The sequence below is a fragment of the Orycteropus afer genome, unplaced genomic scaffold, assembly GCF_000298275.1.
Source record: "Orycteropus afer afer isolate SDZICR_OR568_19922 unplaced genomic scaffold, OryAfe1.0 scaffold00282, whole genome shotgun sequence".
In the NCBI taxonomy this organism is placed as follows: Eukaryota; Metazoa; Chordata; class Mammalia; order Tubulidentata; family Orycteropodidae; genus Orycteropus; species Orycteropus afer.
The window spans coordinates 3759949-3773812 of record NW_006921869.1 but is presented as its reverse complement, the minus strand read 5'-3'; the positions used below and the strand labels follow the sequence as shown (position 1 = coordinate 3773812).

Below are 13864 nucleotides of genomic sequence, written 5' to 3'. Positions count from 1 at the left end.
AAAAAAAAAAAAGGTGGGGACCAGGTTTGGTGGTCTGATAGAGCCTGGTCGAACCACTGAGACTATGGCCCCTAGCTGCCCTTCAGGTCTGAAATTGAACCCACACCTGTGGTTTCCAGCCAAACAAAAGACAGGCATATGAGTTGAACCTTTACCTAGAGTAGATACACTCTTTGGAGAGAACAATCATGGGAGAAAGAAAGGCTGCTTATGCCCAGGGAGATAGCTCAGGGGGCAGGAGTGTATGAAGGGATGGACACTGGGAAGAGGTAACTATGGGGAGGAAGTGGAAGGGGAGCTGTGTTGCATTGTGATAAACTGTGGTCAATGACATGAGACAAAGTATATGTGGACTGCTGTATGGCAAGTTGCCGAGGTCCAGCCTCAGCTGTGGGTCTCTGGAGAGAGAGGTGGTGTCGGCGAGATGAAGGAGACACACTCACACAAGATGAAGATGTGCCCCACATAATGAAGTGGACTTCTTTATTTTATACTATATTGCAGATTACATGAGATAATGACAAAGCAAAATGACAAACCCACAGTTCCGGGTACATTCTTGAATCAGTTCATGGCTGTGTGCTATTAACTTTACAATAACAACTATGTTTATCACACTTTATGACGCTGGGCTATTAACTTTACAATAACAACTATGTTTATCACACTTTATGATGGTGGGCTATTAACTTTACAGTAACAACTACGTTTATCACACTTTATGAATTACTTGTGTTCCTGTTTACTGGGAACATCCCAGAATATTCCCTTAATCTAGAACATCTTATTTCCAAGGAAATACAAGTTTAATCCTGTTAAAATTAACTATTCCAAAACTTATAAAACTATTATTGAACTTATAAACTAGACTTACGTCTTATCTTATCTAACTTATCTATCATTAACATTATATGAGTAAAATGTGCTAGACAATAGAGTTAACTAAGACATGAGGAAATGGTCAGGGTGAAGAAAACAACATGGGGCCAGAACGTGTGACTCAACCTTGTGGTTGACACCATTCTCTGAATTACCACCAGCCTGGAGGTGCAGATGGGTCTACACAGTCCATCAACATATACTTGTGGCCTTTGAATTTCTTAAAGTAACTGTTCCATTGCTTGATTAGAGTATTTCTCTGTGCAGTAGTTTTACACCTAGGCCCTGATCATTTTAATCTAAGAAAGGGAGAGAGTTAAAAGGAACTCTTTTCCCAACTTACCCACACCATTCTTTTACCTTCTATGTATGCCCCAGTATAAGTAAGAGGAAGGTCAGGCCATCGGGAAGGTTTAGGCTCCCCTCCCCGAGGAGGATACTAAAGTTTACCATTAATTGTATAAGCTACATTAGGAGGAGGTTTAACTGTAGGAGGCAGCCACTTAGGCCAAGGTTTCTTCCTATCAGGAGTAATCCCTTTTCTATGTTGTGCTGCAGGGGTTGATATTGTAGGAGGTTGAGTAGCCATGAGATCTTTCCACCAATGTGAATTCTCAATGTCTTTAGGATTCCCAGGGGCTTTTCCAGCTCTGGCTCATCATGGGGATTTCTAGGAAAACCAAGGTTTTTGGAGTTGGAAATCAGAGAGTCATCTGGAAGGTGGCCTAGTTCATGGGAAACATGAAAATCAGTTTTGGACCCTCTGGGATGAACCAGAAGGAGCATGATCACCATAAAGATTATTGTAGCAATTAAGATAATGGATCAGAATACAATCGAAAGTAAAAAGTGGAATTGGCTTCTGCCCAAGACTCTTGACAGCTGGAGCTTTGTCAAGCAGCAGTTGTAGAGGTCTGGGCATCACCAGAAAGTGAATTTGCTCTGTAAATCTTCACCCAAATCACAATTAAAAAAAAATATATACAAATTTATTCTGTTGCAGTTCTGAAGGTCAGAAGTCTGAAATCAGTTTCATTGGGCTAAGTCAAAGTATTGACAGGGTCATGCTCCCTCAGGAGGCTCTAAGGGAGAATCCATTTCCTTGCCTTTTCCAGATTGTAGGGTTGCATTTCTCAGCTTTTGGCCCATTTCTCCATCTTCAAAGTCATGGCTGTAACATCTTCTCTCTCTGGCTCTGCTTCCTATTGCTTCTGTCACATAGCTTTATTCTTTTGTGTAGTCAAACAGTCAAACCTCCCTCTTCCTTCCTTTTATAAGGACATTTATGATTGTATTAGAGTTCACCTGGATAATCCAGTGAGGTTTTCCTATCTCAAAATCCTTAACTTAATCACATCTGCAAAGTCCATTTTTCTGTATAACATTCACAGTTTCAGGGATTAGGACCTGGATATCTTTGGGGGACATTAGTCAGTCTACCACATAGTGCTTAACTTTCTTTTCTTAGTTGTGTGTGTGTGTGTGTGTGTGTGATTTGGGTGAAAATTTACAGAGCAAATTCACTTTCCATTCAGCAGTTCACATACACTTTTTCTCATGACGTTGATTACAATTTACCACAATGCAACAGCTACCCTCCCGCTTCCTCCCAAAAGTTACCTCTTCCTTGTGTCCATCCCTTCAGTCACTCCTGCCCCCTTAGCTGTCTCCCTGTGCATAAACAGCCCTTCTTTCTCCCATAATTGTACACTCCAAGGAGTGTATCTACCTCAGGTAAATGTTCAACTCATATGCCTGTCATTTGTTTGGCTGGAAGCCACAGGTGTAAATTCAATTCCAGACCTGAAGGGCAGTTAGGGGCCACAGTTTCAGTGGTTCCACCAGGCTCTATCAGACCAGCAAACCTGCACCCCACCCCCCTGTGTTTTTTTCCCAAATGATTTTGCGTTTTGTTCCACATTGTTCTCCCTCTCTATCCAGGATTTCCTACATAGATCCCCCTCTGGGTGGTTGACAGTGGTAGCTGGGCACCATCTACTTTTTCTGGTCTCATAGTCGTATAGGCTGAGGATCACGTGGTATACCAGTCACCAGGACTAATTGTTTCCATGAATCTTTGGTTTTCTTCACTCTTCTTTGCTCTGGACGAGGAGAGACCCATCATTGCATTTCTTAGTGTTTTTATTTTTATAGTATGTATTTCTCCACTCTTTTACTTTTGACCTATCTATGTCTTTATTTTTAAAGTAGATATTGTGTAGATGGCATTTTGTAAATCATATCTTGCTTTTTTTTTAATTTAATAACCTCTGCCTTCTAACTGATATATTCAGACCATACTTTAATTAATAAAGTAATTATTAATATGGATGGATTAAAATATATACCATCTTGCTAGCTGTTTTCTATTTATTCAAATTTTTTGTTTCCTGTTTTTCTGCCTTCTTTTAGGTTAATTGAGCATTTTTTATGATTCAATTTTATCTCTTCTGTTTAAAGCATTCGGCTGCTAACCACAGAGGTCAGTGGTTTGAACCCACCATCTGTTCCATGGGATAAAGATGAGGCAGTGTGCTTCTGTAAAGATTTATAACCTTGGAAACCCTATGGGGCAGTTTTAATCTGTCCTAAAGGGTCATGGTGAGTCAGAATCAACTCAGTGGCACCACTACTCAGGCAGGAACTATGTCCCTGGGTCTCAAGGGTATAGTATTCACAAGTGCTCCTGTACACTGTAATAACTGAGTTGTTATTTGTACCACTTTTTAAAACAAAGTTTGGTGATTAATCTAGGGTTTATAGCACATATTATCAAATAATCTGAGTGCATCTTCAAATAGCTTTATAGTGCTTCCATATACCAAAATCCAAACTCACTGCCGTCGAATCAATTCCGACTCAAAGCAACCCCCTTTTGGGTTTCTGAGGTGGTAAATCTTTACGGGCGTAGGTTGCCCAGTCTTCCTTCCATGGAGTGGCTGGTGGATTTGAACTGCCAAACTTCTGGCCAAATGCCTTAGGCACTGCGTCACCAGAGCTCCTTATATAGTATAAAGATTTTATGACACTATAGTCTTAATTCTCCCTTCCCATCTTCTGTGTTATTTTCATAAATTTTACTTTTACATATGCTATAAACACAACACATTGTTAATATTTTTGCTTTAGACAGTCATTTTTAAAAGGAACTAAAATATGAAAAAATATTTTTTAATTTTATTTTAATTTCATTTATTCCATTTCAAATGCTCTTCATTTCCTTATGTAGATCCATGTTTACATCTGATATCCTATTCCTTCTGCCTGAAAACTTTAACATTTCTTGTAGAATAGGCCTGCTCATGGTGCATTTCTTCAGTGTTTGTTTATCAGAGAAATTTTTTTATTTTGCTTTCATTTTCCAAGGATATTTTCACCAGCCATAGAATTATGTGTTGACAGTTTTTTTTTCCTTTAAGCACTTTAAAGGTATCATTTCATCACCTTCTTACTTGCAGAATTTTTCATGAGAAGTAAGCTGTAATTTTTATTCTTGTACCTCTGTAAGGTATCTTATGTTCTAGATGCCTTCAAGATTTTCTTTTTGTCTTTGTCTTTCATCAGTTTGATATAATATGCCTAGGTATGGTTATTTTATTTATCCTAAATTATTAATTGGCTGGATTTGACATAAATTGTTGCTGTTGTTCCCCTCAGTGTCCTAAACCCAAAAACCAAATGCACTGCTGCTAAATCAATTCTGACGCATTGCAACCCTATAGGACAGAATAGAAAAACCCCTACAGGGTTTCCAAGGCTATAAATCTTTATGGAAGCAGACTGTCACATCTTTTTCCCATGGAGTGGCTGGTAGGTTCTGCCCACCAACCTTTTGATTAGCAGCCAAGCACTTTAATCACTATGCTACCAGGGCCCTTCAGTGTGCCACAGGCTTCAAATGCCTCTAGTGACACTTTGTGTTTAGGGTATGGGCTGGTTTATTTTCTCAATTTCTGTTCCCCTCTCAGTTTTCCTTTTCACTGTGCCACAGAGAAAATCAGTCCCTACATTCCTCCCAGGAGCTCTGATAGCATAGTGCCTAAGGCACTTGACTGCTAACCAGAAGGCTGGCAGTTCAAACCCACCAGTCACTCCTCGGAAGGAAGATGGGGCAATCTACTTCCATAGTGATACTGCCTCAGCAACCCAAGGAGGGATTGCTATGAGTCAGTGCAACTAGACAGCACGTAGCAAGAACACATCCCTCCCAGCTGCATTCCACTTGTATTTTTACTAGGACTTCAAAATAGTTCATTCTGGTTCAACCCCCTGCGGAGAATTTGCATTTCCATTCCAGATATACTGAATCATAATGGACATTTTACAGGAGCTCTGGTGACATAGTGCCTAAGGCATTTGACTGCTAACCAGAAGGCTGGTGGTTCAATGTACATTTTAACAAAATCTCCAGATGATTCTTGGAAGTCGAACTGGAATGAACCAGTTCAAAGCCCTGCTTTTCACTTAATGCTTGTTAGCCTGTTGTTCTTTGATGTTCTATTTAAGCCTTGGTCTTAGGCAGGAACTATGTTCCTGGGTCTCAGGGGTATGGTATTCACAAGTGCTCCTGTCCCTCCCTGGGGCAAGTTTGATTGTTTTTCTTTTCTTTCATTTTCTTTTCTTTTCTTATTCCCTTCCTCCAGATGTAGTGGGCTTCCACCAGCACCCTAAGTGACAGGCTTTCTGTTTGTTTTTGGTTTTCTCTTCCCGCTACACATCAAGGCTTTTGCTCCAAAAGGGAGCCAGGAGAGAGAGGTCTGGATGGAGTTTCCCCAGCCCAGACCCAGGAGGATTATTTTCTCAGTATTCTCCCTGATCTACTCTGTGAGCTCAGTGAGGTTTGTGGAAGAAAATCCTGCAAGAGGGTATAAACCCCTTTATATAGTCTCAGGATAGCCATGCTCATCCTTTGGCAATTTGTAAGAGACTTATAAGAAGACCAGCTTGGGTTCCATTTCTCTACATAGGTACCTTTCTGCCCCTAGATTTCAGGTTAGTTGGTTGCCCTGGGTCTTCTGCTCTCTGATGAGTTCAAGAAAAGTCATTAATTTGCAGTTTATTATTCCTCTATTTGTTGTTTTAAGTGTGAGAGTGATGGTCTTTGCCTTGCTACATCTCTGAGGCAGTACCACATTGCTTTTAATATTTTTGCTCTTTCTGTTTCTGAGGCACTTTATCTAACTATAGAAGAAGATAGCGGCAGGTAATGTGTCAATATTTCCTCCTTCTGCTTGGGCTCTTCAAGTGTAAATTATGTACTGTACTGGAGCCCTGCTGGCAAATGGTTATACACTTGGCTACTAACTAAAAGTTCAAATACCAGTGGCTCCCTGGGAGAAAAGACCCGGAGATCTGCTCCCATAAATATTACAAACTGGGAAAGAAACCCTTTGGGATAGTTCTACTTTGTCATATACGGTCACTGTGAGTTTGAATCAACTCAATGTACACAACAATAGCAACCTACTGACCCAGTTGTTGCCCTGCCCTTTCTGCCTGAGCAGGTAGAGCTCAGTCAGTGGGGCCTGTGGATCCTCACTTTTGCCCCTGACCCAAGCCTGGCTAGCCCCCAGGCCCATCTTTTTCAGGCAGGGGTGGAATACCCAATAAGCAAGGTAAGCATGAGCTTGCTTGTGCTTACTTACTAATCTGTAGTGAACAATTTCACATGGGTTTCACCATATCTTTGATGTAGGAAAAAAATGTGAAACTGTTCACTACAGATTAGTAAGTAAGCACAAGTAAGTCTGTGCTTATCTTGCTTACAGTATACTCTGTCCCTGCCAAACTCAAAATCCAAACTCACTGCCAACGAGTTGGTTCCAACTCATAGTAACCCCATTGGGTTTCCAAGGCTGTAAATCTTTACGGAAGTAGATGGCCCCATCTTCTGCTTGCAGAGTGGCTGGTTGGTTTGAACTGCTGACATTCTGATTAGCGGCCAAATTCCTTATCCATTACACCACCTGAGCTCCTTCTGTCCCTGCCAGGGCTTATAAATTTGAAGAGAGGCTTTGATTCTGCACGAAAGTGCTGGGGGGCTGGGAGAGTGGCAGATGCCAACCATACCTAGAAGCAGAATCTTTGATGTGGTGAAAATACATGAAATTGTTCACTCAGATTAGTAAGTAAGCACAAGTAAGACTGTGCTTTCCTTGCTTATTGGGTAATCCAACACCACGTTCAGGAAATAACGGGAGTGGCCTCTGTTTCCACAGACATGGCTGTGCAGAACTTCGTGGGAGATGCCTTCCGAGGAGCCACCTGGGTAGCACTTCACAACGGAGGGGGTGTGGGCTGGTAAGACAGTTTTGGAAAAGGGGTGTGGACTGATGTGGAAGTCCTGTAAGGATTGGGCAGCTGAAGTCCTGGGCCCTGCCACCCCCACCACACAGCCTTTATCTCTTCTACTGATGGACTTTGCTGTAAATGTATCTATGTGAACTGGAAATCAGTGGGGAATATGTAAAGAAGAATATCGACCAAGCCACTCTTATCTCTTTGGTCCTATCCATCAACTAGGAGCCTTAGGCCTGTTTTGGATATTCAGTGTAAACTGCAACCATTTTCAAGTTGATTTCACAGCTGTTTTCTTGTGGAATTGTCCTAGTGCTTTCTTGACTGAGGTCTTTTTATTTCAGTTCTCATTGCCTCTCTTGAGAAAGCAGTGGCTTCCTGGGCAGCTGGAGCCAGGAGCTGAGATTCTTCCTGGGCTTTGGTCTCACCTCTGTCCCTGACTTACTCATGGCTCTGCCCCTCACAGCCTATTCCAGATCTGCAAGGTGATGAGGGAATGGAGGCTTATGGTAGGCTCTAGTTAGAGACTCCAGCTGGCATTTGTAGTTCCATTGTGAGGATGTCACTGCTAAGAATAATTTAGTAAATTATGTTTACTGACCATATAGCAAGCATTTGCTAAACTCCTTGAATGCACAAAGGTTTCTGGGTGGCACAAGCACTTGACTGCTAACCAGAAGGCTGGCGGTTCAAACCCACCAGCCACTCCTCAGAAGGAAGGTTGGACAATCTACTTCTGTAGTGATACTGCCTCGGAAACCCAAGGAGGGGTCGCTATGAGTCGGGGCCGACTCCACAGCAGTGAGTTTGGTTTGGTTTTTACTAACCATAAGGTTGGTGATTCGAAGGCACTGAGCAACACCATGAAGAAAGGCCTGATGATCTGCTTCTGTAAAGATTACAGCCAAGAAAACCCTGTGGCAATGGGTTTGGTTTTCGTTTTTCTGAATAATGACCCTATGTCAAGCATTTGCTAAATTCTTTGAATCCACCATCTCACCTAATCTTAGGAGGAAAGTATGTTTTTCAGATGAAGAAACTGAAGCACAGAAAGAGCAAGTGCTTTTCCCAAAGTCACAGAGCCAGAAAGCCCTGAGCATACTTTGAACCACAGAAGCTCACCTCGAATGCAAGTCCTGTAACCCCTCAGGAGTAGCCCCTGAGAGAGCCCAGCCCACAGGGAGTCACTTGAGGGAAACACGGGCTTCTGGCTATTCAAAGCAGGTGGGGGCGCTATGGCATTGGAAAGGAGGACAGCTCCAAAAGTTGCTTCAGTGGTTGTCTATAAAGTGACTTCTGAGCCTGTTTTGGCTATATCTTGTACTCCCTTGGCCTTGGAGCCAGTCCTGTAGCAGCCAAGCTTCCCAGAGCATTCTCATGGGCTGGCTCAGAATTCAGGGCTGCAGCCCAGTCAGGTGGCTTTAATTAGTGGAAAATATGACCCACACACATGTCCTTTAGATAAGCATGCTGGAGAAAGCTAGGATGGAGCAGGGATGGTTGGTTACTGAGTATCTGGTACTTTTGCCCTTGATTAAGAGATAGGAGAGTGGTTCTAACATTGTGAAGTAACTTGCCCCAGAGCCACAGGACTCATGGTGGAATCATGGTCTATCTCTAGGTCATCTCCTAGGATGTACCACACCAGTGCTTAGGATAACTGAAGGCAAGAAGGGGCAGAGCAGAGCAGACCTGAGAGAAAGGGCACAACTCAAGGGCCTGGGGCAGGGGACAGCAGCGTTAGCTCAGGCAGGGGCTCTCCAGGAGAACTCCCACCATCTCTCAGGAATGCCTCTGACAATTCCTGAGTTATGACCACTCCAGAGCTGCCCCTCAAGCTCTGTGAAAAGTAACACAGTCTGGCAGATGCTGGATGTAATACCCTTTATCCTGCTTTTCTTGAGGACTCTTTTGGACAGTGCTTCAAATTCACTTTGGAATCCATAAAACTCACATGTATATAACTTAAGGTATCAGATACGTAATTCTGTAAGGCTTATTTCGAAAAACAGCAGGAAAGAAAAATCTGTCCCCAGCCATTCCTACTCTAAGGGGAAACTACTTTCAATTCATTAACTGCAGTTTCATTTGTTATACTTAAATCTACACCTGTAAGTTATACATTTATGATGCTGTTTCTTGTTTTCTTTTCCCCCTTTTCCTCTGTTGTCTACTGGCTCCCTGTGTTGATACATTTACTTTCCGAGACCAGCAATGGCAGCTGTTGTGTGGTCTTCTGCTCCCTTGATTGGTTGCCTTGGCCTCCTTGGAGCCCCTCTCTCTGATTGCTTGTTGGGGTCTGTCTTTGGCTATCTGTCCAGTGGTCCTTGTTGTCTGCTCATGTTTGGAGAGGTGCCACCCAGCCAGATGGGGCCCTGTGTGCTCAGTGGGACCTTTGGATCAGAGGCTGCCTGGCTGCAGAGTGGGGGTCAGGGGTCAGTCTCTCTGTCTCTTCTTGATGTGTCTCTGTCCTTGTGCCCAGATCCAGAGGTCCTGAGTTAGAATGGTAGAGGTCACCCTCCAGTGTCCTATGGACTTGGCATAGACAATATCTTGGCAGACTGTTGTGGGGTAGGCATTTGGGGCTTACTGCACATTAAGCAACTTCTACCAGTCTCCCTGTTTATCTTGCTCTCTCTCTTCCTTCCACTTCCAAAGGTACTTGTGACATCAGCTGCTGAGGCATTCCAGGCCCTGGGTGGTGTGAGGCAGCTAAGGGGTTTATCTTAGACCTTCTCCTATAGGTGGCTCATGTATCATCTTCCTTACATCTTCTTTCCAGCTTCTCAACTGTATTGCTGATTCTTCTCTCCCTTTCTCATTGTCCTTGTGGGTTAAAAAAATAAAAATAAAAAAAATAATTGGTTACAAAATAAAAGTAAGAAAATTTGTTTACAGTCATATTGAATTTGGAATCTTGGAAGGGAGCAGGGATAAATGCATGCATTCAACCCACCATGTTTACCTGAATGCTGACTTTTTTTTTCATTTAACAATACCTTAGAACACTTGTCAAATTTGATAATGACTTCTGAGGAAGAGGACAGAGATTCAGGGGCTTCAGGAAGGAGAGGGTGCTCACAGGTATTATGGATGAAAACCACAGAGCAAACATACCTGGAAAGTAAAACAGCACTGTTGTTGTTAGGTGTTGTCAAGTCAGCTTCGACTTGTAGAGACCCTGTGTACAATAGAATGAAACACTACCTGGTCGTGCTCCATCCTCACAATCCTTGCTATACTTGAGCCCATCGTTGCAGCCACTGTGTCAATCCATCTTAAAACAGCACTAGCATGTTTAAAAATCCACTAGATGCAATCAAAACAATAGCCAGAAAAATGCATTAATTAGAAAATAAGAAAAATTGAAAATAAAGGAACTCAGCCTTCAAATCATTAGAAAGACCACAGAATAAACCTAAGGCAAGTAGAAGGAATAAGGAAGATACAAATAATAAAGATAAAATCAGAAATAGTGACAATGACATTCAGTACTCCAAGACACCCCAACTAAGTATATTTTTAAGTGCAAAGAAGTTTCTAGGGAAGTAATCAGTGAACTCAGAGGAGAGGGGGTATATCACACTCAGGAGGTCAAGGCAGATCTCACACAGGTAGTGAGGGGTTATAATTTAAAAGCCCAAGGCACAAATGGACAGAGAACTGAACATATAGCAACCCCTGTGGGCTCTCAACTTGCCTACCTCCAACTTCCCACATGTCTATTGTATTCAGTAGTAGTGTGTGGAGAGATAACCAGGCTGCTGATGAGATAGATGGACATTCTCTGCCCTACTATGGGACACCTCCTCAATTGTGTGTCTCCCTGCTCTTCTTGCAGGGGTGAGGTGATCAATGGGGGATTTGGTCTTGTGCTGAATGGAACCAAAGAGGCTGAGCAGAGAGCCAAGGCGATGCTTAGCTGGGATGTCTGCAACGGGGTGAGTCACCCTCCCTTCTCATCTTTATTGTAACTCTGCCTTCTCAGATTGCAAACCCAAGACAGAGCACTACCTCCTCTTTCCCATCAGAAGCTTCAGGAGTGAGTCTCACCCTTCCCACTTATCCTCTCCAGTTTCCCACTGCCAGGGCTGCCCTTCTTGTCAGATCACCCTATTTTGGTACCGCTGACTCTGGCCTGATATTCTCATGTCCACACAGGCTGGCCCAATCCTCCCACCTACTGCTGTATTGAGGGCTGCCATAGTAAAGAGTTCTCTTTCCACCATCGCTATAAGTCCCATTGTACTAGGGTGAGAAGAATGCAGACTCTTAAGAGATAACGGCCCTCAGTTGCCAGCTGTAGCTCCCGTTTGCTGTAATACAAAGCCCTCTTTTTGCAGGGTGGGAGGAGTTTCATTCCTCTCCATGACCACATTATGGGAGGGCAAGTGGTAGATGCCAGTGAAATGAGGAGGTATGGACTTAGGGATCCAACCAAGCACAAGGCTCCAGAGGTGAGAGTGAGCTTGGTGTTTGATAGTTGAAGGGCCCATCAGGTCTAGAGGGTTAGCGGAGCAGTAGGAGGTGTTGAATAAGTTGACCCCAAACAGATGGTGTAGGGCTTCCCATGTGGTGAGGTTGCCTTTACCCAATAGACAGTACAGACCATGAGAATCAGGAGAGCTGCAGTGGAATTCTCCCTCTAGGAGATCCCTGGCTGTAGTTGGAGACTGTGTGGATGGGGAAGGAGATGTGTTTGTGGGGTGGCCTTAGAATGGCAGCAGGGAGGTCTGAGGGTGAGGTAAGCTGTGGCATTTCTCAAGGAGAGAGATGATGGCTAGACCCTGCTGAGGGCAAAAGAGAGAAGGAAGTGACTGGAGGGAGATATTGAAGGTAGAATTGACAGGATTCAGAACTGCGAGTGGGTTCCATGTGACTAGAGATGAATACAGAGAATGACTCTTTGGTTGGGCCTGGTGCCCCTGATGGAGGTGCTGTCATTTTTGCAGGTGACGCAAGTAGGGGAGTTCGGGCAGGTTGGAATGATGGCTCAGTTTTAGATCTGAGATGAGAATAAAGTCCAGGCAAGAGAGGAGGACATCTGAGCTGGGGGGTGGAGGCAGGTGCAAAAGACTGCTGGCCCCACCAGTATCAACAGAGGGTCCTGGAAGTGGAGGAGGGCAGGAAGTTTGGGACCCAAATGCAGTGTCCAGGGTATCTTCCTGGCACCAATCCCTGACACCAATTGCTGCACTATTCTCTCTTCCCCAACATGGCCATTTTGTCAGGTGGCTCGGCGCTGCTGGTCTGGAAATCAGAAGGCCTATGAGATCATCTGCCAGACAATGCAGGAGAACAAGGGCTTGGTGGTGACCCTCCCTCATGAGGTGGTGGACAAGTGCCTGCTCCAGAAGGCCCTGCAGCCCTGAGAAGCCCAAAAGCTGGCCCATTTCATACCCCTCACTCTTGGCCCCAGGCCTCACTGTGCAGCCACATGGCCCTTCCCCCTTCCACTGTACACCTTCTTTACCTTGCTTCTCAAGCAGCCAGGAAGCAGCAGATTGCTTGCTGGCTAATGATGCACCCTCAGCCCATGGCCACCATGAAATGCTGTTGGACAAGGATATTGCTGAATTTGTGTATATGGGTCCCTTCCGAGCTTCGCGCATTCTCGCTCCAGCACACAGGCAGGTTTTCTTCTAGTGTTTCACTGCCTCACTGCGTCTCTTGCATCCATCTATCCACTCATTTGCCCATGCATGTTCTTCATCCATGTGCTTCCAGTACCTCAATGTCCCAGGCTCGGGGGATACAAATGCCCCACCCACATCATGCCCTTGCCCTGGAAGAGTTTAGGGAATAAGATAAATGGGAAATAAGCAAATAAAATGCAACATGACACATGCTGAAGTAGAGCCTGTATTATGGCATCCTGCGGCAGAGGGGAAGCAGTAGGTGGGATGAGGGTATCAGGGCTTCATAAAACGGGGAAACTGAGCTCCACCCTAAAGGACAGTAATAATTTGGTGGAAAGAAGGAGAGCATAGGGCACTCCAGGGGGCTGGCTCAGCATGGAACATGAGCCAACACAGCTTGAATTCTTACTCAAGAAGTTCATTCCAAAGCCCTGTTGGGAGCTGGGCTGCCCTATAAGAACAGTGTCACCACCACCCCCACTCTTGCACTCTTCTGGGGCAGGAACCTGCAGGTTTAGATGTGACTGCCCATCCTCTGGGGCTGAGTCGGGGTAGGAGGAAAGACAGGGTGGCAGTGGGGGAGAGTGGGGAGAAAGATCTTCCAAAGAGAGCAGTGGCATCTGGCCCCAGAGCTGAGTGGCTGGCTGGGTGAGGACACATGTCTGGCTGAGCACACACAGGGAGATCCAGGCCAAACCCTTTGCTTCCCCCAGAGAAGACCCCTTTGGGGAGTCAAGACAAGTTTCAGCTGACTCAGAGGGGTCTGGTGTTTGCCAATTGCCAACCCTATCCTACCCAAGAGAGAATTGTGGCAATATTCTGTTATGACACCAGGCCTGGGAGATGGTGTTGGGGGGATGGGGTCACTGCCCTCCCCCTTCCTTAGAGCCAGTGAAATAGGCCCTTTCTCTTTGTAACTAATGTACTAATAGAGAAGGATTATAGAGGCTAAAGCCTGAAATCTCAGTATGTAAGAGTGTGTTTCTCTTATAAAATAAGAATTTCTCCTAAATTAAGATTGGATTTGAGGCCAGACAATTCTCACTTTC

General features: G+C 44.4%; 1 protein-coding gene across 1 annotated transcript in view; it reads left to right on the top strand.

Moving 5' to 3' along the window:
- Positions 1–12548, top strand: part of UROC1 (urocanate hydratase 1) — a 77655-nt gene extending 65107 nt beyond the window's left edge. Inside the window, exons 18-20 of the mRNA XM_007950610.2 lie at positions 7098–7179; positions 11018–11117; positions 12408–12548. Of these exons, the coding sequence (XP_007948801.1) occupies positions 7098–7179; positions 11018–11117; positions 12408–12548 (323 nt within the window). The remainder of the gene's footprint in view (positions 1–7097; positions 7180–11017; positions 11118–12407) is intronic.
- The last annotated feature ends 1316 nt before the right edge of the window (positions 12549–13864 follow it).